Below are 20671 nucleotides of genomic sequence, written 5' to 3'. Positions count from 1 at the left end.
TGTCGCAAAGCAGCAGCAGCAGACAATGGGCCCAGCCGGGCCCGGCCCAACTGGTGCTGCCGTCACCATGCGTCACGGCCGCCTCGTTGGCTTGGCCGTCGTGCTCGGTGCATTTTGGAGGGGCGCGCTGATGTCAGATGAGGTGCGCAATGTCGTCCGGCCGCCACCCTGATCCGCTGCGACTGGCTGGAAGCAAGCGACAAGCGACCCCGGGCAGCGCCCGCCTGGGCCGGCTTTCTCTTTCATCGCCCTCGTCCGGCATCCCTCGGTCTTCCCGCCTCCCGCAGACTCACGGTACCTATTGGCCTGCACGGCTGGCTCGTCGTCGCATGCAGTCGCTTGTATCAGACTCTTCGCACCATCCAGGGTTCCCTCCACGCTGCTGCTGTTTGGGACCACAGCCCCCATAGACCCCCCTAAGAATCACCTCGAGACTGACCAAACCTACCCTTTTCCACCAAGCCCCGTCCACAAGACTCCTTCGACCCGGCACCATCAGAATAGCATCCGCACGCTCAGTTCTCGGCAAGCTTCCCCACTCAATACTCCCCTCACACCCAGCTCCGACCTGTCGCCATGTTCAACAGACGGCCCTCAGTTCTTGTACCGGTTATGTCGCCTCAGCACCTTGCCAAGCGCCAAACCAAGATTGTTGGAACCCTTGGCCCTGCTTCGATCCCAAAGATTCGCGACCTTATCATCGCAGGTTGGCTCGCGTTGCTGGATGCATCTCATCGGTTTCTGTCGACATCCCCTCGCTCCTCTATTGCTCGCGTGCACAGGGCGGATACATGTGTTGCACCCGGTGGACGTCTTCCTCTCTGGCTGGTGGAGACTCTCGGCTTGAATATTCTCCGGCGAGCTGGGTCTCCTCGCTGTCTGCTCCTGTCGCATCGCTGTCGAACGAGAAACCCCCACAGCGCAACGCGCTCGTGCAGGAATCTCCGCCCGCTGACCTTGTCCATTCTACGCCACCGGCCCACCATAGGCATCAATGTCTTCCGCCTGAACTTCTCGCACATCACCGACCCGACTCTCCAGAGCCCCATCATCCAGGAGATCCGAAGGCAGAGCGCCGACCTTGGCATTGCTGTCGCCATTCTAGGTATGTGACCTGGTCTGCACCGCCGTTCCTCGTATTAGCATGTCAATATCGAGGCAGCTGGTTTCGTCAATATCTGCTGCGGGTCGCCATCACAAGACAATCTCGCATCTCACGCCCCCATGTCCCTATCGTGCCTCACCAGGCGACCTCTGCGGCCCTAAAATCCGTTGCAATGCCTTCAAGGATAAGCCCTCCATCAACCTTACCACCGGAGAAACCGTCATTCTCCGATACAGCGAAGACGTCGGCGACACCGGCATCATCACCACCAAGATTCAGCAGATCGTGCGTGATCTCCAGATCGGCCACCGCGTCTTGCTCGACGACGGTTTCATCCAGCTCAAGGTCGAGAAGCGCATCTCTGTCACCGAGCTCGAGTGTCGCATTGTCGTCGGTGGTGTGCTCAAGCCCAGAAAGGGCATCAACGTGCCTGACTTGAAAGTAGACATTCCTGCCTTGACCGAGAAGGTATGCACTGGCAGGGGGCGGGGGAGGAGCATGACGGCTGTAAAGCGTCAGACTTGAGCTTCCGCGTCTCGAGGCCATCCTCCTCATGGTGGTGACGGCGACCGTGAGCGACACGCACCGATGAGTCTGGGATGCATCGTCGGCGATATTGCACTCTGGGCGGTATCGACCCATTATGGAGGAAGAATTGCTTGGTGTGCCAAGTCGAGATCATATGCGCAAGCGCAGTGCTTGGCGCAATGCCTCGTCGCTCCTTTGATCATACTTTTGCAATTGCGAACAGTCAACGTGGCGTCCTATCCAACTCATACTGACCTTATGTACCGCCTTTGACACTGTTCACCACCTTTCGCTCGCATCCGCCCCACAAACTTCTGCCCTCTCAGGACAAATTGGATGCTCGCTACATGTTCTCGCAAAGACTGGACTATGTCGCCCTTAGCTTTGTCCAGAAGTCGCAGGATGTCCAAGATCTCATCGACTGGTTCCACCAGTGCGAGGCCGAGGAGCGAGCCGCCGGCAACAACTCTTTGATCCAGGCTACCGAAACAAACGAAATCGAGGATAACTGGAGACCCCACATCATCAGCAAGATTGAAAAGCCGCAGGTGAGCTTTGTCACCGGTTTGCTCCCCCCCCCCACTTATACACCGCCTTCTTCGTTCCCACTATTGACACAAATACACTTATCCCAGGCCCTGGAAGCGATTGACGAGATCCTCAGGGTCACCGACGGAATCATGGTTGCCCGCGGTGATCTTGGCGTTGAGGTCAGTCTCGAGCGTGTGCCTGTCATCCAGAAGACGCTGATTCGCAAGGCCAATGCTCTCGGTAAGTGGTGCCAGCATCTTCGTTTCGGTGGAGGCTTGGGTTATATTTCTGGCGGCGCCTTTCGTCATGGACACGATACTGTACTCTGAAGCAGGGTGGAGGAACTGCTCGTTGGAGCAGAACATGCCGCTCCCGCTTGTTCTTGGAGGATCATTTCAGTCGATCACCGCGTCTCAGAGTTGTTCTGCTTAGTACTGACCCACTCGCTCTGCGTGCATAGGCAAGCCGGTCATCACCGCCACGCAGATGCTCGAGTCGATGATCTCGTCTCCTACTCCCACGCGCGCTGAAGTCAGCGATGTCGCCAACGCCGTGTTCGATGGTGAGATCCGCCGACCACTCTCCCGGCGGCACTCTTCCTCGAGCCCCACCCTTTCGTTTCTATGAAGCCGGATCAGAAAGCTAGTCGAATCTCTGACTCCATTTGCCTTCGATCCAGGAACCGATGCCGTCATGCTTTCGGCTGAGTGTGCCACCGGTCAGTTCCCCGTCGAGACCGTGACCATGATGGGTTCGATCTGCCAGAACGCCGAGTCTGGCCACTTTTACATGATTCCCGCCGCCACCGAGGCCGAGAAGGTCCAGAAGAAGCTCCAGACCAAGGGCGTCTCGGAGTTTGCTCACCCAATTGCCGATGCGGTAAGTCCATGGGCTCAGAGCCTGTTTTGCTCTCTGCAGTGCAAAGGACAATGAAGCATTTGACTCATGGCTGGCTGTTTGAGCGTGCTGGAGGCGACAGTTGCATCCATGCTCGATGTGGTTTCTGACGCCGCATCCGCAACCTTGGTTAATCGTCCGTGGATCTGACCCAACCTTCCGAATACCACCCATGCCGCCTTGTGTCTGCTTATGGCGCTCCAGGCTGTGGAAGCCGCTATTGAGGTATGCCATCGGTTTGGAAGCAACGAGGGTGGAGCCTGTGATCTGGCTGCATTGAGTTCCTCGTGCGCCGATTGCTGACTTTGACTGGCTGCGTGTTCTAATTCTAGGCTGAAGCCAAGGCCATGATCGTCTTCACCACGAGGGCCGACATGGCGATCTTCGGTATGTCACTTGGAGAAATGGAATGGAATGGAGTGGCGTTCTAGGCTCTCTGAGTCCACGGGTAGCTTATCCCCATCGTATCTGACACTTCGCCGTCCTACTGGTCCATTTATCTGTCTAACACACCAACACACCACGCTCTCCAGTCTCCAAGCGTCGCCCGGACCTGAGCATCGTTGCCGTCACCCCAACGGCCTCGATCCATCGCCGACTTGCCATGCTCTTTGGAGTCTACCCGGTTCTGTCAAGTGCCATGCGCTTCCACCACAGCGGCAAAGTGAGCGAGTACTTGAACACAAGTGTCCATCCCTCGGATGCGCACTCGGAACCCAACCCCGCCGCCTTGGCTCATGTCAGTCATGGCTCTCGCAAGACCATGATCCACAACACCGATAGCATCTACGCCAAGAGCGAGCGAGACATCCTGGCCACGGTTGCCTCCAGCGTCGGCTTGTCGATTGGAGACACTGTGGTCTTTGTCGCAGGCTTCCACGCCCCCTGGGTAAGCTTCTGTGGGTGGAGTGTGCCGGCAGAATCGCGTAGAACGATGGAGGGTATACTGGCGGTGCTCGAGAGCCAAAGGAATGCCATCTCATCCCTACCCTTCCACAGCCCGGTCTCAGCAACACCATCAAGATCTCCCGCTTCGGCGACTCGATCCGCGCCGAAAAGTCCCGCGGTCTATGGAATCAGGCCTTTGAGTGGGCACAGCACCATGGACCTGAAAGCCATACCGCCGACAGTTCTCGTGCCAACTAACGTGGAATCAGAGTCACGCAGCCACGGCTCCCACCATGCGATGTGCGCACCCTTGTTGGCTTGATACTTCCGAATCCTTTGATATCAGCCAATCTGTTGCTCGCCGAACGAGCGCGCTCTTTTCTACTATCCAATACGTCTCGTCCGTTATGTTGCGGTGTGTTTCTTCATCTCTTTCATGCAGTGTTCACAAAGTGAAACCAAAGCTCCTGTGTTTGTGGCCAAGGGTTGTCTTTCTCGATTCTGAATATACGTAGGGCCCATCCACCTTGCGGGAAACAGGGCTAAGGATGGCATCGCGGTGCAAATAGGGCTTTCGCAGATGAGCGACACAGCATCGGCGGCGACCCAGCATTTGTAGTGACAACGAGCCAACCTAGGCCACATGTATGGGCGGCACATGTGCAACGGGGCACCACTTTGGCGGTCTCCACCATCGACATGCACACTGGTCTCGGAGCGCCAGCGGTGAATGGTGTTCTTGGACACACTGAATATGGAGGCAACGTTTCTCAGGCTATGGATGAGGGCGTAGCACCGCATTACAGAATGGTCATGGCCAGCACGATGGTATTGGGAAACAAATTATTCGGTCAACGACCAAAAACCAAGGTGTCCCGTTCTTTATTGGATTGTATTTAACAGACAGTCACAGAGCTGCACAATGTAAAAGCAAGACTCGAGCCATTATCCTCTCAACAGTAGCATCGGCTGAGTAGCGAGCAGCAGCGAACAACAGTGAACAGCAGCGAGCAGGAGGCGTCGGAGTAGATTCAAGAGCGCCGCTCTGTCCAGTCGGTCGATCTGCTGGTGATCCAGCCAAAGTGCGGGAAGGCGGCAGAGAGAGGAAGAGCGAGAGGAAGAGCGGCTTGGCGAGCCATCAAGCTACTTGTCATCAGAGGCCTTCTTGGTGTCCTTGACGGCCTTGCGCTTGGACTCGACCTCCTTCAACCTCTGGTTGGTTTCCTTCTCGACCTGCTTGCGGATCTTCTGCAGCTGCTGCTCCGACTCTCGCTCCTGCTCAAGCAGATCATGCGCGTCTCGTTCGGCGATGGCCTTCTTGGAGGCCTCGTAGTCAATCATGCCGAGCCAGTAGCGGATCAGGCCCGAGGCAATCAGACCCAGAACCAGGACAGCGAGGGGGAATTTAGAGGCGCCCACTCTGGAAATGCGGGCGGCGTAGTGCACGTTGCCTTGGAGGTTCGCCGGGAAGCTGGCAGCCATGTAGATCAGGCCGCTGTTCTCATAGAAATCGGCAAGAACCAGACAGACATTGGCCATGGCGGGGTAGATCGAGGAGGAGTCGCCGTACGGATAGAAGAAGGAGAGGACGTGGCGGTTGATGAGACCGTAGGCCATGATGTAGACAACTTCAACGATGAGGTACGAGATGTAGAGCCGACGGCCGATGGCGCCCGAGTTTTGGAGGAAGGCGAACAGATCTTTTCCGTTGAACTGGTAGCGCAGGTCGGGGACGACAAGGGGCTCGAACCGGGCGTTGGTATCGTCATCGGGCTCGACTCCCTGCTGCCTCAGCGCATTGTCGTAATTGTACTTTTGGATTCCAAAGATGAGCGTCTGTAGGTAGAACATGGCGGCGATGGCCAGCACCCACATGACAGCGGCGAAATAGATCCACTGTCGATTGGGGCGTCTCAACGGGAATCCAAAACTGTCGGAGGAGGGGCAGAGACAGGGATTTAAAGATCAGCTTGATGGAAGCAAGGGCAAGAAGGGGGGCGAGAACTCGACGAGGCCTGGGGATATCTCGAGCAAAACGACAGGACAGGCTCGGCTCTGCCAAGGCCAGAGAGCAACTTACTTGTAAAGACAGTAGGCCGCAGCCAGGGAAGCAATCACAATGTCAGAGAAGGGAAGGTACCGGCTCAGCAGGTCTGCGATTCCGTGCTTGACGGGCTCGGGGGTGATCGCAACAGCCAGGTTGTAGGCATTCTCAAAGGTCCACGACTCGGGAATGTACGGTTGGATGTACTTGAGGAAGCTGTTTGCCAGATACACCTCAGCAGCCATGGCGGAAGGCGAGGACGGGGGGGTTGAGGCTGGGGACAGGGGGTGGTGGGGCCTGCTGGCAAAAGAAGGGGCAGTCGGGCTGGTCGGCCGTTGAGATCAAGCGCAAGAAGCAGAAGAGGAAGCAGGAGCGAGCCGGGCCCAAATGCGCCTGCCAGGAGAATGGGGGGCTCGCGATTTGCAAACGGGCGAGCCGCCTGTTTCCGGCGACCCACCCGCCAGCCGACCCCTTGCTGCTGTCTGCTGCTGCTGCTGATACTGCAGACGCATCGGATGCAGTGCGTCGCCGACCAGAGACACTGGTCATTCCGGCGCATCGCCCGCTGCCCGAACCTTAATCTCGATCCGAGGAACCCGATGGACCGAGCACATCGGTTGCCTCGCCGGCACCCAGGCGTGCATGCAAGTCCATGCCATATCAGTCCATGCCACGCCATATCAGTCCATGCCACGCCAGTCCATGCCATGCTATTCTATAGCGCACCATGCCACTCTCTGCTGCTCTCCGCCGTGCATTCCCGACAGATCTCATCCGCGACTTGGGCGGTCTTCGCTCTGTCCAATACCGCCATTCCACGGCCGTTTCGCCATCGCTCCCGCGGCCTTGTGCCCCCGTGCCTTGCTGGCACCCGGCTCGGCGCGGAGGCGCGCAGCACCCGCATTTGCCCAAATGCGCTCCCGCTGCGCACGGCGCTTCTGTGCACGCTCCACAGAGACGCGCTTGCTCACATGACTGTGTCGGCTTGGACGGCTCCAGCCGGAGCGATCCGGAGCGATCCGGATCCGGCCGATGCAGCGCATGTGTTTTTCTTTTTCTGGTGCTGGCTGCGATCCAACACCCAACCGCGACCAGCCGATACTCGATCGCCGATCATCTCAGCATCCGAGCCCGCAAGTGCGCCCGACGCCTGCAATCAAGCAAGGGAGCACCACCCGCACGGCCTGTCTGCATATCGCCTGCTCAGTAGAGTGCTGGACCAGAACTACTGAAGCCCAATCGCCTGTTTCGGCCACCAAGCACACCGCCTCGCCCAACATGATCTTCTCGTCGCTCCTGTCGTCGCTGCGATCACCGTCCATCGCCAACGGGTAGGGTTGCCGGGTCCTGTCACCGCAGCAACGGCCCTACAGATTAGCCAACGCATGGGCGGCGTTACTCGAATGGCTCCCCCGGCGCCAGCTCACAGCTCTGTCCCTCTCCATCAGATTCTCGAGAACCCTTGCTCAGAAGAGCCCGCTTGGCATCGGACTCGTCCCAACCCCGTCAACAGCCCTCTCTCGTGTCTTTGCGCCCGTGGCGTCGCCGCTGACGCTCCAGACTCGGTCAATCACCTACGGCAACACCTTCCAGCCCAGTACCCTGAAAAAGAAGCGCCGCTATGGCTTCCTGAAGCGACTAAGGACCTATGGTGGCCGCATGATTCTGAAGCGTCGTATGGTCAAGGGCCGCTGGAAGCTGACCCATTGAGGGACTCCCAGAGCAGCACCTCGAAACGGGAACCCCGCCCTATTCGAGAGTGGTCTGTAAGGCAGTTTTGCATCGCCGCAATACACACATTCTCATTCAGCACAATCGAGCCTTGACGCATGGATGTCCACCACAGCTCCGGTGTTGGGTGGGGCCGGTCCGAGTTGGAACGGCATGATCCTCAGGCGTTGAGAGAGCACTCCCATTCCGAAATAAGGAGAAACGGAACGCCCCATTTCCGTATTGGAAGCGAAGTTGTGAAAGCCTGGCCGACAGGCCATACACAGGAACACACGATCACCTCGGCCTGAGCGAGGACAAGACATCGGGTCTCTGCAATCGCCCTGCCCGTGATGATCGTGTTGCGCGCTGCATTGGCATTGCGATTCTAGATTGTGTATTCAGGATCCAGAAAGAGCAGCGGCCCTGACTTGAAGATGACATGCCTGAAACGAGCAGCCCGCCTGGTGGAGCTTGCTCATCCGAGTCCAAGGTGTGAGTCCAAGGTGTGAGTCCACCTGGGTGAACAATAGATGACTTTCGACGGTGATATGGTTTGCCAGGAGAACGACAGAGTCCGATCCCGATCTCATCAAAAACGCACCGCCTCAGCTCCTGTGCCGACGGCTTATCCTGGACCGATCCCGCCCGTTACTGGGGTGGGTTTGTTTCGGTCGCTGCAATGCCGTCGTCGAGATTGTGGAGCTGCCGTCCAACGAGGAACTCTTCATCGCGCATCTCCTCCATCCAGCGCTGCACTCGTTGGTATACCGCTTTGGCCGTGTCCAAGGTTGCCTTCACAGCGAACACGACCGGGAACGTCATGCGCAGATAGACTGGATGTACCGACCCATGCATGTGCCCTGCGATATTTGGTGGCCGGTGGTTGGTGGTTGGTGGCAGCGAGGTCAGATACGCTCTTCACTCACTCTGCGAGCCAACATCTCAGTCGCACCACCATCCACGGTCACCCATCGCTCGGCTGCCGTTACCCTACAAATCCACCACTTACCAAAGGCTATTTCAATCACAATGCCCAGGATTGCGGGTCCGACGGTCATCACCGCGAGGATTCCAGCGACGATCGACACCAGCGCGAAAAATGTCACGAATGGGGTTCGGCGGATGCCTTGCTGCTGGGCCTGTAAAGATAGCCACCGTCATAACGATAATCAGTGGCCGATATGAGCATTGCTGCGAGATACAGGGCAACGCTGGACCTGGTTGGTCGTCCACATGGGAGCCGAGTCGGCCAAGTAAATCATACCTGGTTCAGAGCACGCTGGTATTGCGTTTCCGGCCCCAGCAACACAATGGTGTGGAGGATTTTGAGGTGAAGGACACCCAGAGCCCAGTTCTGGAACAGGAAGATCACGGGCGACCCCGCGCGGCTGAGCTTGAGCGGGAGAAGGATGTACAGCTCCATCAGGAGGCCAAGCATCAGAGGCAGCACAACACACACGGATACTCCTAGGAACACCACTTTGGCGATCTGAGACAAATGCAGAGGAGTTAGGACGGCCGTGCACAATGTCTGGTGCACGAAAGATAAACCTGCATCGATCGCTCACCGTCATGACAACGGCCGCGACCTCGGTCTTGAGGTAATGCGTCGCACTCGCCCACGCTTCCTGCATCCAGTTTGTGCTTGCATCGGCTTGCTCATCGGTATGTCCATGTCCGTGTCCGTGCACCGATGCTCGGCGGATAATGGAGGGCCGTCGCTGCAGTCGGCCACGGCGTCGAGCGTGATGCCAGATGGCCGCCAAAGGCAGGTAGATTGCACTCAGGATGAAGCATCCAGCACAAAACGCATACAGATCGTGGACAGGCAAATCGGGTCGGGCAACTTTGTGGCCTGGCTTTGGGGCGCTCACGAAAGCCGCCGGGTTCGCAAACGGGAGCGTGGCGTTGAAGGAAAAATGTGATGCGGAGAGGGTGATGGTGCTTCCAGGATCGATCGATGTCATAAACGTGTGGATCATCATGAAGAAAGCACGACCGGCGATCACTGCAGCATCGAAGGCGGGGAAATAGCAGAGCCTCGGGTCAGTACAAGTGCAGTTGCATCAGTATACGCACACTCGGGCTAGTGCGGGCGCATCCAGTTCGACCTGCAATTGCATCAACGGGCTCGAATGCCGAGCGCCAGCGTGCATGCGCACCGGGCACCGGCTTGATCGGCAGCCACAACGGCACTATCGCGCTTACATGGAAGTCCGACGACCAGGAGCCCAAAGACCTCGCCCCAGATCCATTGGAGGACAAGGAAGATCGACAGCCGCCACTTGAACATGTCGGGCACGTAGACCTTGGTCCAGTTCGCCCGCCGCTCGTCGTCCGACTCGTTGACACGGCCAATGACGGGATCGCTTGCCCGCAGTGGTATCATCATCTTTTGCTTGGGCAGGACCTCATTGTGGTCATGGTTCGGCACCCGCATGTATCGAAGCTCGCGGACTGGCCCGGGATGTAGCCGAGTGCCAGCTCTCCGGCCCCTGCGCTTGCGAGCCAGAGGAATACCGTTGCGCTCGTCCTGGGCCTCGGCGAATTCCAGTGCATCCTCGTCATCGACGTATCGGGTCTGGGTCATGTCCGCTTCCTCCTCGTCGAGTCCCTCGGCATTGTCCTCGTAGTCGGTCTCTTCGTCGCGGTAACGCTCGCCAAACATGAAACTGCTCAGCCTCAACATGCGCGCTCCTTTCCGGTAGAGCAGCTTCACAAGCTTCTGGAACTTCTGCTTGGGCTTGAGCATCGAGATCAGCCACGGCACCACAAAGTGGAAAATCAAGAGGTCAAATGGAAACTCGGAAAGGGGCTCGCTAGAGGTGAGGATAAAGGTGGGGATAAAGGTGGGGATAGAGGTGGAGGACGTATCAGCAACACCGCACCAATCAATTCTATCCATGCGGCCGCAGCAAGCCAGGCGAGAAGGACGGCCAAGCGACTTATGGTACTTACTTCATATCCAGCTTGGCCGGGATCAGCCTGGCAACGCCCTTCTTGGGCTGAGCGACCAAGATCAGCCCAACAAAGCCGCCAATGCCCCCGATCATGATGACCAGGTACATGAGCGTCCCGACAGCCAGCTTCCGGAGCTGTGTCAGGAACGGGCGCTCCCAGATGTCTGCCATGGGGTGGAACTGTGGGTCGTTTGGATCACGGATGAACCACATGACGCCGGGGCGCACAATATCGCGGACGGAGGTCACATAGAGCGCAAACTGGAACATGAACGTCGTTCCGACCAGCCCTGTAGATCGGATTGTAGGAGATGAGCACAAGGTGCGTGTCCAGCAGTGATCTCGACAGCTGCGTGCGACTGTCGATGCAGGATCCCAGTGGCATTGCAGTGAGAGTACAACTCACAGTGCAGAAACCGGAACGTCCAGGGATAGTTGTGGAAGAACATGAGGCGCGAAGCCACCGTCGCGGCCGGACCAAAGATAGGCAGGGTGCACAGGTCGATGACGCAACCGCAGAAAAACGGGAAGATAGCCAGCTCCATGATGATGAAGAATGCAAACTGGTGGATGACGAAGGGGTGAGCGACCTCTCAACACATCTGCAATGAACCGAACCAACAACTCCATCCAGGTCCGCGACACAGATGCGGGCACGGCCAAGGGCAAGCAGCCAAGGGCAAGAAGCCAAGGGCAAGCAGCCAAGGTCCAATCGGCAGTCTGACTCACTTTGACACTGCTTATCGCAGTCACTGATATTTTGTGGAGCAGAGTCGAGATGGTGATGAAGTATCGATGGTTGTTCAGGCCAGCAATGCGCTAAGAACGCCGAGAAAAGAATCGTCAGCAGCTTTGAGAAACAGTCCGACTTTGATGACCCGCTATGGCAGCTGGGTGGACCGCACAACGCCGCATGGGGTCAACAACATTCTCTCCCATCCATGACACTGCATACGCATGCTGTGGAGTCTACGGCAAGATCACCAAGCTCTGCTTACGATATAGAGCAATACGACCATCACGATCGTAAAGTAGCCCAACCCGATGTAGAATAACCCGTCCGGGATCTTGCCCGTCGTAAACAAATCGTGAACCATCTTGCGGTATGAGACTTGGCCCTTGCGCCGGATCGCCAGGATTTCACGAGCGTTGTATACAAGCATGAGCAGTCGCTTGAGCTGCGGCGAGGCATCTTCCCGCCGGTCTCCGGTCCACTTGAGAGAAGTGTAGGTGACATTGTGGGGATTCTGAGCCGGATCGGCTGGAACAAGTAGCGGGATTACGGCCGCTGCGATAGAAGCGGGCGCCAGCGTGGCATTCTTGGCCAGCGAGTCTCCAAACATCGCCGTGAAAGGGGCAAGTAGCGAGGTCAAGTTCCACGGGAGGACCAAGAGGCCGCTGTCGGTGGCGTTGATCGCCAAGCTCGTCTCGCTTGCCAGCGTCACGTTCAGTCCGTCGACAAAGCCCGTGGTGTTGCGGACCCACTCCATCCAGCTCAGCACCGGCTGGCTTTCCAGGAACGGCTTGGTGCTCTCGACCGTGGCATTCACAGTTGAGATCAAAAAGTCCAGCGTCGGGTCCAGAATCGGGTCGGTTAAGAGCTGCAGCACCTCGGTGACCGTGGCAACGGCGTATCCAACGGCTGGAGTGTACACCTCCTTGAAGAAGTAGTAGCTCAGCGAGCCGACCACATGGGGAATCCATGCGCCAATGCTCATGCCAATGACGATAATGAACAAGACCATCACAACGTTCTGGAAGAGCAGGCGGATGGGTCCCTGGATACCAATCAGCTCCAGCACCGCTACAACGTCGCCGTTGAGATTGATCTCGGCCTCGATGTTGCCGCCGTCCATGTTGACGTTCAGGTTGACGTTGACATTGGCTGCGGCTTCTCCATCGATATCGACAGGCTGTGGCTCTTGTCGCAGAATCGCTGGTCGGTTGATCTGAATGGGTCGCTGCGGCTCGCCCGGGATACGAGGGGGCGCCGGATGCACGAGTGCCTGGATGTTGGGTGGCAGAGGCTGTGGCCGATCTGGGATGGCCTCACGGTTGACACGACGATAACTGGCGCGATCGTCGTCGCCTGGGGATTGGAACCAGACATCAGCCGACCATCACAAACGAACAACCGCTGGAGCCGTAAGCGATCATCACACCTACCAAAAAAAGTTCGCTCGGGACGATCCCGCGAGGAAGCATGGACCCGAGAAGTGCTGGTCACGGCGCCACTATCGGCACTAGGGCTGGACAAAGGGGCGCCGCGACGGCGACGGAAATGGGCGCGCTCGGCCGGCAGTCGGTGGTCAAGCAACTCAGGGCGACGGCCCTCGGCGTCGGAATCCTCACTTTCGCTGGAGGACGGCTTGCTGGAGACGAGGCTTGATTCAAGCGCGGCCGAGGTCGCAGGCTGTTTGCCTTTGCTCCGAGAATAGGCGGCACTGCCAGCTTCATCGTCTGCATCGACACCGTCTTGATCATCATCGCCATCGTGATCGTCGTCGTCATCATCATCATCGTCATCGTCTCCATCTATTTCGTCATCGCCGTCAGCTTGGGAGTCGTTTTCCTCGACGTCATCGTCGTCGTCGTCGGCTTCTCCATCGCCAGCTTCGTCATTGTCGGCTTCACTATTGCGGTCGGGAGCACCTTCGTCACCATCCACATCATCGTCAACATCGTCATCGGCACCACCATCTGCATCGTCGTTAACATCGTCTTCAGCATCGTCATCTGCGTCTTCTTTGGCGCCACGGTCGTTATCATCGGCATTGTCCTCATGGTCACTCTGATGCACATCATCATCGCCTCTGTCGTCGCTATTGCCCTTATCATCACCGCCGTTTGGACTGCCAGTTGGCATATCATCCTCGTGTCCGGACTGCTCGGCATCGTCATTGGGGACTTCGGGGCCTCCGTTTGAGTCTTCGGCATTATCTCCAGCATCATCTCCAGCATCATCTCCAGCATCGCCTTTGGCAGGTTCGCCACTTGCGTCCTGGTCGTCAATAGTGCTATCGGCAATAGCATTGCTGCCAGAGGGCCCACCGTCTCCCTCGGACCGGCCACCAATGTTGACATGGCTGTTGGTGGGGTTGTCTTGAAGCAGGCCATCCGCGTAGTAATCTTCCAAGAAGACCTTGTCGGCTGGAGGGCCATGATAGGGATCCTCAACAGCCTCATCGGCGGCAAGGCCAGGCTGAGGCTCGCCTTCGATCGCAAGGTCTTGGCTGCTTGCCGTACTTCCAGAGGGAATGGAGGCCGTTTGTGACTGTGGGTCGGCGCTAGGGTCGGGTGAGCCGTGTTTCTCAAGGGGATCTTTGCCCTTCGTCGAGCCAAGAGAGAGCGGCACGCGGCCAGCAGGCAGTTGAGGCGGAGCGTACTGCGACGACGAGCCGCGAGGCTCAACGATTCGACTCCAGTAGGACGATTGAGCCGTTTGCCACGACCGAGAGCCCCCGCCCGAGCTTGAGCCTGGGCCGGATTCATCAAGATTATCGGCATTCAGGTCGAGACCATACCGCTCGTAATGGGCCTGCAGCTCCAGTCGCTGGCGCTGGGCATTTTTGAGGGGCCAGGCTTCGTCTCGGATGTCGCCTGGCGGATTTACTCGTCCGCGGGGCATTGCGCGTCTCTCGATCTCGTAGGCCAGGTCGTGGGAGCGAAGCCGCCTCTTAATCTCAGCAATACGATTCTCAAAGCGCTGGCGTGTGATGGCGGCCACATCATCATCATCGTCATCGTTGTCGTTGGGGGCCTGGACACTTGCATCGTACTGGTTTTGCAGATCAGCAAGCTCCTGCCGGAGACTGTGCAGACGAACTGGATCGAGCAAGCCATCGCGGTGGAAGCCTGTTGGGGATCGAGGTGACCCAGGCTCGGAATCACCGACGCGGAGCGTATCCAAAGATGGTCGGTGGGCTCGCACCTGCGTCTCCTGGTCGCCAACCTCTAACGGACCATGCTGGTCCGTTGCTGCTCTAAAATGTCCTCCGAATCGGCGGGGCGGAGCGGCCGGGTTGGGCGGCGGTGGGATTTCGCGCACCGGCTGTTGGAAATCCACCTCGGCCGGAAGATCCATTTGCACTCTTCGGTGGTTTTCGATGTTTCGGTTGGCCTCGTTGACGCGCTCGTTGTGGGTGTGCAGGGCAATATACTCTTTGATAAAGAGAAGAGCGACGCCGATCAGAATCGCGATCATTGTCAGAACCTGGCCTTCAAAGACGTCGACAAGGAAGCTCCTGTGCCGGCAGAGCGACCGGAAGGAGAGAGGCGAGCAATGTTAGCACGATGTCGAGGACAGCGATAGACGCCTTGCAGCAGGAGTATAGACACACGAACAGCATGCGTTATCCTACCATATGTACTCCATCCAAAAGTATGGATGCTGAACGCTTGAATCATCGTGGGGAGGAAAGCCAAACACGGGGATTCGGAAGACGTCCCGGCGACCAGCTTCATATCCCGTCAGATCCGATGTGCCGTTGGCCCACAGTCGTACCGACGCAATGATGCCGTTGGTCGTAGCAGCGGCATAGCCATCCAGCAGCGACGATGGCTGGAAGTACAGCCGCCACACCCAGATGGTGAAGTACGGGACGAACACGACCCACAGCGCCAGAGCGATGATCGTCCGGGCAACGAAATACGACCACGCAAATATCTTCCTGGCGATGGCGCTCATGACAAACCCGGTCGAAAGGATGCCGGGTCCATCATCGGAGTAGACTGGAGACCGATTCAGGAAAGAGCCAAACCAGATTTTGGTTAGCTGCTTGATCGCAGACGGCCACAGCCTCGCCCCAACAGCCCCTGTTGGCGGAGACTCTTACTTGGGGTAAAGGAAAAGTAGTGGCCACAGATCTCGCATTGTTTCCTGCATGATGAAGAGCTCGATGATCAGTCGATTTGCCGATGCGTGTCCACAGCCGTGCATGCCTCGACTCAGAGGCGCTCATCAATATACACGCAAGAAATGGCCTGGTAGCTATATGGCAGACCGTTCGCCGCTGAAGGAGCCTCATCGTGATGGACTGCCCACCTCCGTCCGTTTACAGCAAGCCATTCTTCAAGGCTGTCGCAGATCGCGATAGGGCGTTAGATCAACCACGGCATTGTCAGCGACACAAAATCGGGACCAAGCACAGGCGGCCGTCATCAGAGCAAAGCAAAAGCAGAGGCGGCGATAGAAATTATCGGAAAGCGACAGGAGCAAACGTTGCCATAAGGACAGCAAGCGCAGAGCACAAACCAATTCTGATGGACATAGCGCATCGACCCGGAGCACTTGCAAGGGTGGAAGAGAGGCTCTGTCGGTGTCGCTGGGGAGCGACACACACGACAGACATCTGGTTGCGAGCGGCCGTTGGTGAGCGGGTGAAGATATGGTTGCCAACGATCGCCCTCACCACAGCTTTGTCCAGCAACACCAGCACCAGCCCCTGGAATCGGCCATGATGGTGCAGCCTCGACAGCACCGGTCGATTGCCCCTGCTTCGTGTGCACTACAGGTAAACCCTGGCACATTGCGTCATGCGATACTGATGCCGGCGCTGATGTCGATGCTGGTGCTGGTGCCGATGCTGGTGCTGCTGGCCATGGTTCTGGTGCGCCCTTACCTTCTTCCTCGTGGTGAGGGAGTGGGCGATGAGCCAATGCCGGAGCGGGATTGCTGGCGGGGCTGCCGGACATGGTGTAGAGAGCCGGATTCGACACGCACGCTGGTTTCTTGGGTAGAGGTACGGCCTCGCTGCCTTGGACTCGTAGCGGCGGATGCGGATGGTGAGGGGGCAGGCGGGTTCTGTCTGTTGGCGACCGCAAGCAGCTGAGTCCGCCAGAGCGAATGCGGGCGAAAAAGGGCATTTGTATACTAGGCCGACCTGTCACATGACCGCGGGTCGAGCCAGCCGCCCTGGAACATGGCCGACAGAACAGACCATGACGAACACCGCAGCCCCGAATACACATGGCCAGTCGCCGGGAGTTTGGCAGCTCATGTTGGTGCAGCTGATACAGGAAACCCTGATCGCCGATGAACGACCACGCGAAGCTTTGGATTTATGACGATACAGTCTATCCAGAAAGAAACGATACAAGTCTGCTGATCCGTATGCCCCGGTGGACAGGCCATGCGATTGTTTCCCGCCCTGGTTGGTTTAGGAAGCATGGCCTTGAATACACTTGGTCGATGTCCTGTGGCGATGATCGATTGGTATTGGTGTCTCGATGTGGGAGTGTAGTGCATTCACTCGATGTGGGAGTGTGATGCTTTCACTCGGCCCTCTGGGCAGCTCCATGGGTTCTTGGTATCAAGATAGCGGGCTTTCTCGAGTCGCTTGGCTTCCAGTCACTCAGAGCACACCGTTTGGCCATGGGAGCGATTGGTGGGTGCGTATATTCAGTTCTCAGCAAATAACATCAGTCCCGGCTCGGAACTGGGTGTCCCATTTCATTTCGGAAGCGCTGTAAAAGCCAGCGGCAGAGCAATTGCAGAGTATCTCATCACCATCACTCCAAATTAACAGTCGTATTCGATCTATTAGCCGCAAGTATACTAGTATACAGTTGGGGCCGTGCCTCCTCCACAGCTGGGGCTGGAGCCCCCGGACGACTGCCGATCAGACTCCTCAAGTAACAGCAGCGAGAGTTCCCCGGTGCCGGCGCTGATGTTCGAGGCGATCGTTCGCTGGAAAACGTCGCGCTCTTGCATGGCCTTGTTGATTATGTTCTTGATCAACAGTACGGAGGAGCTGCGAAGGCGATCCAAGCATATCAGCAGCTCGTTGAGCTCGCCGACAATGAAGGCAGGGTCAAGGTTGAGCGAGGATGTCGCCAGAGGCTCCACGATGATGTCGAGAAAGACCATGGCGGCGCACAGAGCAAAGTAAGATGTCACGGACTGCTGGAAGGTGAGCTGGATGACCTGAAATTGCGGCATCATTCGCACAAAGCCGCTGATGGCGCGGGCACTTTCGATCGTGGCGGGCGGAAATCGAGGATACACAAGTCGGTTGGAAAAGATGCGAAGGCTGTGGTATCGGATCAGGATGAACTGGCGAGAAATATGAGAGGCATTTGGATATCGATAGGAGTATGGGAGGGTGCTCCACCACTGGTTGAGCTGGGCAAGGCATGTCAAGCCAGCCTGCCGCTTGTTCTTAAAAGTCCGTCTGGAGCTTGGTCCATTGAGCAGATCGATGACAGGAGTGCCGATCTGACTGAGCCGAAAGATATGGTGGAGACCTTGGTAGCTTTGGTCGGGAGAGTCGTGGTCCAGCAGAGATGGATCCCACACTGAGTCAGGGCCCAGTTGGTGTCAGCGAAGAGAGGTGCAAACAAAAGTGTGAACCAGAGCTCAAGGCGAGTGGAAACATGCTAGGGCACATGTTTCGCCAGCTCTCCACAGCATCGCTGCCGGAATGAAGCACAATCGACAAACCAAACCTCCTCCATCAGCGAGCATCCAGGTGGGGCGATGAGACAGCGACAAGATGCCGATGGGCGCTCAAGGAGAGATGCTCGATCTGTCACCCCCTGATCATGCAGCCGCCGGGAGCTTTCGGGAACAGAAGCTTACTTTGATCATGAATTCGAACCACTCTACCCGCCATCATAGCATCGAACCGGTCCATGACATAGAGCATCAGAAAGGTCGATCGGTGCGACGTCTTGTGGGCTTCGTCAACGGGCGGATCGCGGAGGTCATCGACGTTGAGATGAAGTGATAATCGCAAGGCTATTGGCATGGCCAGATCTGCGTGTCAATCAAGCGATCAGAGTCAGTTCAAGCCAGGATCTCTGGGTAGTTCAGTCAATAGGCTCAAGGCCCAGGCATATGCCGACACAGACCGATGAAATATCCGGGCCGGTAAACGACCACATCCGCTCGCTCGGTGCTGATCACAGCCCACAGAATAAGCGCTTGCAGAAGATATAGGTCTGGAGGGCCACTCAATCGAATTATCTCCTTCATGCAGTGGGTCTGCAGACGGATTCGTTCTTGGTTGGGGTTCTGGATCCCGAAGCCAGCCATGCTCTGGCCGCTGAAGAGAGACATGATGCACACGGTCCAGATGAGAAGGCTAAAGGTCTGTTTGGGTATCAAGCGTGTCCAGCGGTTAGTTTGGTGCCGTATGGCGGCCATCCGGCCTTCGACCCTGGACAATCTCCTACATCGTCGACGGCAAGAGGGAGGCGCTGTGCCAAGACACGCCAGAATGGGGGACATCCGTACTATGCACCTCCGGGACTGCCCGGGCTTACCTCCGAGTGGAAAGGCTTGTGGTACTCTTCAAAAAACTCGGGCATATGGAACATGGCCGAGGTTGGGCCGAGCCACTTGAAAAACGACTCCAGCAGCCCGGATGTTACTGCATCTGGAAACGGGAGCGATTCGCTGCGAAGAACCATATGATCGGCAATGCGAGCGTCTGCATCGTCGTCGAGCTCGACGACACCTGCAGCGTTCCGGGAGTATAGCTCGGATATAGGAAGGATCCCAACGGCCGTTGGACCCGCCAGGGCACCCGGGACCGGCTCTGGGTCGGATCGCCCTGCAAACACAGAAAGCGGTGAGATGGCTGGCCGCGATTTTGACAGGTCGAGTCGTGTCCCCGCCAATGGATGTGCCGAGCAACGGCGGCATTGGCGGACACATACACCAGATTCTCTGTGCCATTGGATCGTAGCCCGGTGGCTGGAGTCGCCATCGGCGCAGGGGAGGTTGGTTGCATTGTCGCGCAGAAGAACAACGTTGTCGATGAGCAGAGCAGGAGCGGAATCAGCGAGACAGCATTGGTGATCACAGAGCAGACCCCCGGTGCCGTCCGGGAGTCATGACGAGGACCACCTGCCATCGCATTGGCGCGATCCATCAGCCAGAGCCTCCATCGCCATGGTTATAGCCCAGGATGCCGTCAGAGGAGCAGACCCACAGTGCCACCCGCTTGGAAGATTGGCCAGACCCCAGCGACTTTATCGAGACATTGCCCTTCAAAGTCAGGCTGCACTTACGCTCTCTTGGATCGAGTGTGGCAGCGGACATTGCACTGGGCTGACGGTGTGCAACGCCGGCGCTGACATGGGCTCGGATCCGGCATTCGTCGCCAGAAGCAGCGAATCGAGGGGGTCGAGCGGTATCTTGTCTTCGTACATACGAGGGCCTCTGCGGCGAACGGGGATATCGAATGCTGGAGGAGGAGGAGGAGGAGGAGGAGGAGGAGGAGGAGGAGGAGGAGGGACCACGGGACGTAAGCTATCTAGCCTATGGGATTCATGTGCGGTCGGATGAGCCGGCGATCAAATGAAAGTGTGCAGAGGCTCTCCAGGCGGGCGGCGAGCGGGGATGGACGACGGATTACTGCACTCTCGGTTGGCCTTTGCACACGCCAGGCAGGGTCGTTGGTCAGAGCATTTGATGCGTTTGATGCGACATGCTGGAGCAGGACAAGGCACCGAGGCAACCGGAGAGGCAGCCAGAGAGGCGCCAGCCAGGGAGGTGAGAACAGTCAGTATCTGAGCTTGTGGCGGCGATGGCCCTGCTGTTCAGTACAGGGGCCGCCCACAGCGGACACAAGCGAGGCCTCGGTTGCTGCAGATGAGGAGGATCACCGTCGCATGCCCGGGAAGCCCGGGAAGATCCAGGAAACCCGTCAGGGACCATCAGAGGACTTGTGGGTGCAGATCGCAAAACCCGGTGTCGGCTGGCTCGCGAGTTGATATCGGGCGAGCGGGAACTTGTCGCTTGGGGGGGGGTTTCAGATGGCTTGCCGTTCGGCGGGACGGCCGGTCAGGATACAGTATGACGTTCTTGCTGGAAGACGGGATCCACAGCAAGACTGGATATGTGGGCTGCACGATCAGATGATGCAAGACATGATGTGCGCTGGGCCAGGATGGACATGCAGGGGGGCGACGGGCAGCCAATCGGCAGGCGAGAGACCGGGAGATGCCCCGCCGCCCAATCAACGACAAGGCATTTCTCCGGCGGTCGTCCAGCTGAGG

The 20671-nt window shown here is 57.7% G+C and overlaps 5 protein-coding genes across 5 annotated transcripts; 2 read left to right on the top strand and 3 right to left on the bottom strand.

Moving 5' to 3' along the window:
• The first annotated feature begins 161 nt into the window (after positions 1–161).
• Positions 162–4511, top strand: BJ171DRAFT_459211 (pyruvate kinase). The gene is made up of 12 exons (XM_053108403.1): positions 162–294; positions 463–706; positions 989–1105; positions 1248–1573; positions 1960–2181; positions 2269–2404; positions 2625–2726; positions 2844–3043; positions 3266–3286; positions 3394–3448; positions 3595–3950; positions 4061–4511. The coding sequence occupies exons 2-12, from the start codon at positions 577–579 to the stop codon at positions 4205–4207; spliced, it is 1812 nt and encodes a 603-aa protein (XP_052966715.1). The 5' UTR covers positions 162–294; positions 463–576; the 3' UTR covers positions 4208–4511.
• Positions 4512–4800: 289 nt separating this feature from the next.
• On the bottom strand, positions 4801–6568 carry BJ171DRAFT_568036 (uncharacterized protein). The gene is made up of 2 exons (XM_053113503.1): positions 6030–6568; positions 4801–5879 (listed from the first exon to the last, which is right to left on the bottom strand). The coding sequence occupies exons 1-2, from the start codon at positions 6236–6238 to the stop codon at positions 5093–5095; spliced, it is 996 nt and encodes a 331-aa protein (XP_052966714.1). The 5' UTR covers positions 6239–6568; the 3' UTR covers positions 4801–5092.
• Positions 6569–7069: 501 nt separating this feature from the next.
• On the top strand, positions 7070–7808 carry BJ171DRAFT_599046 (ribosomal protein L34-domain-containing protein). Its single transcript, XM_053114887.1, has 2 exons — positions 7070–7324; positions 7442–7808. The coding sequence occupies exons 1-2, from the start codon at positions 7272–7274 to the stop codon at positions 7701–7703; spliced, it is 315 nt and encodes a 104-aa protein (XP_052966713.1). The 5' UTR covers positions 7070–7271; the 3' UTR covers positions 7704–7808.
• A 269-nt stretch (positions 7809–8077) lies between these two features.
• On the bottom strand, positions 8078–16481 carry BJ171DRAFT_599045 (uncharacterized protein). The gene is made up of 15 exons (XM_053114886.1): positions 16288–16481; positions 15921–16017; positions 15711–15743; positions 15502–15545; positions 15028–15397; positions 12833–14910; positions 11665–12755; positions 11396–11485; positions 11073–11229; positions 10665–10956; positions 9915–10525; positions 9275–9714; positions 8971–9195; positions 8716–8845; positions 8078–8566 (listed from the first exon to the last, which is right to left on the bottom strand). The coding sequence occupies exons 1-15, from the start codon at positions 16358–16360 to the stop codon at positions 8355–8357; spliced, it is 5943 nt and encodes a 1980-aa protein (XP_052966712.1). The 5' UTR covers positions 16361–16481; the 3' UTR covers positions 8078–8354.
• Positions 16482–16914: 433 nt separating this feature from the next.
• BJ171DRAFT_504923 (uncharacterized protein) lies at positions 16915–20539 on the bottom strand. Its single transcript, XM_053110983.1, has 8 exons — positions 20279–20539; positions 20029–20103; positions 19682–19857; positions 19328–19364; positions 18932–19221; positions 18518–18758; positions 18246–18422; positions 16915–17962 (listed from the first exon to the last, which is right to left on the bottom strand). Exons 1-8 carry the CDS (start codon positions 20328–20330, stop codon positions 17223–17225), a joined length of 1788 nt encoding a protein of 595 aa, XP_052966711.1. The 5' UTR covers positions 20331–20539; the 3' UTR covers positions 16915–17222.
• Positions 20540–20671: the final 132 nt, after the last annotated feature.

The sequence above is a fragment of the Polychytrium aggregatum genome, assembly GCF_025602895.1.
Source record: "Polychytrium aggregatum strain JEL109 chromosome Unknown BJ171scaffold_18, whole genome shotgun sequence".
Taxonomy (NCBI): Eukaryota; Fungi; Chytridiomycota; class Chytridiomycetes; order Polychytriales; genus Polychytrium; species Polychytrium aggregatum.
The sequence above is the reverse complement of the archived record's forward strand: the minus strand, read 5'-3'. Positions and strand labels throughout refer to the sequence as shown.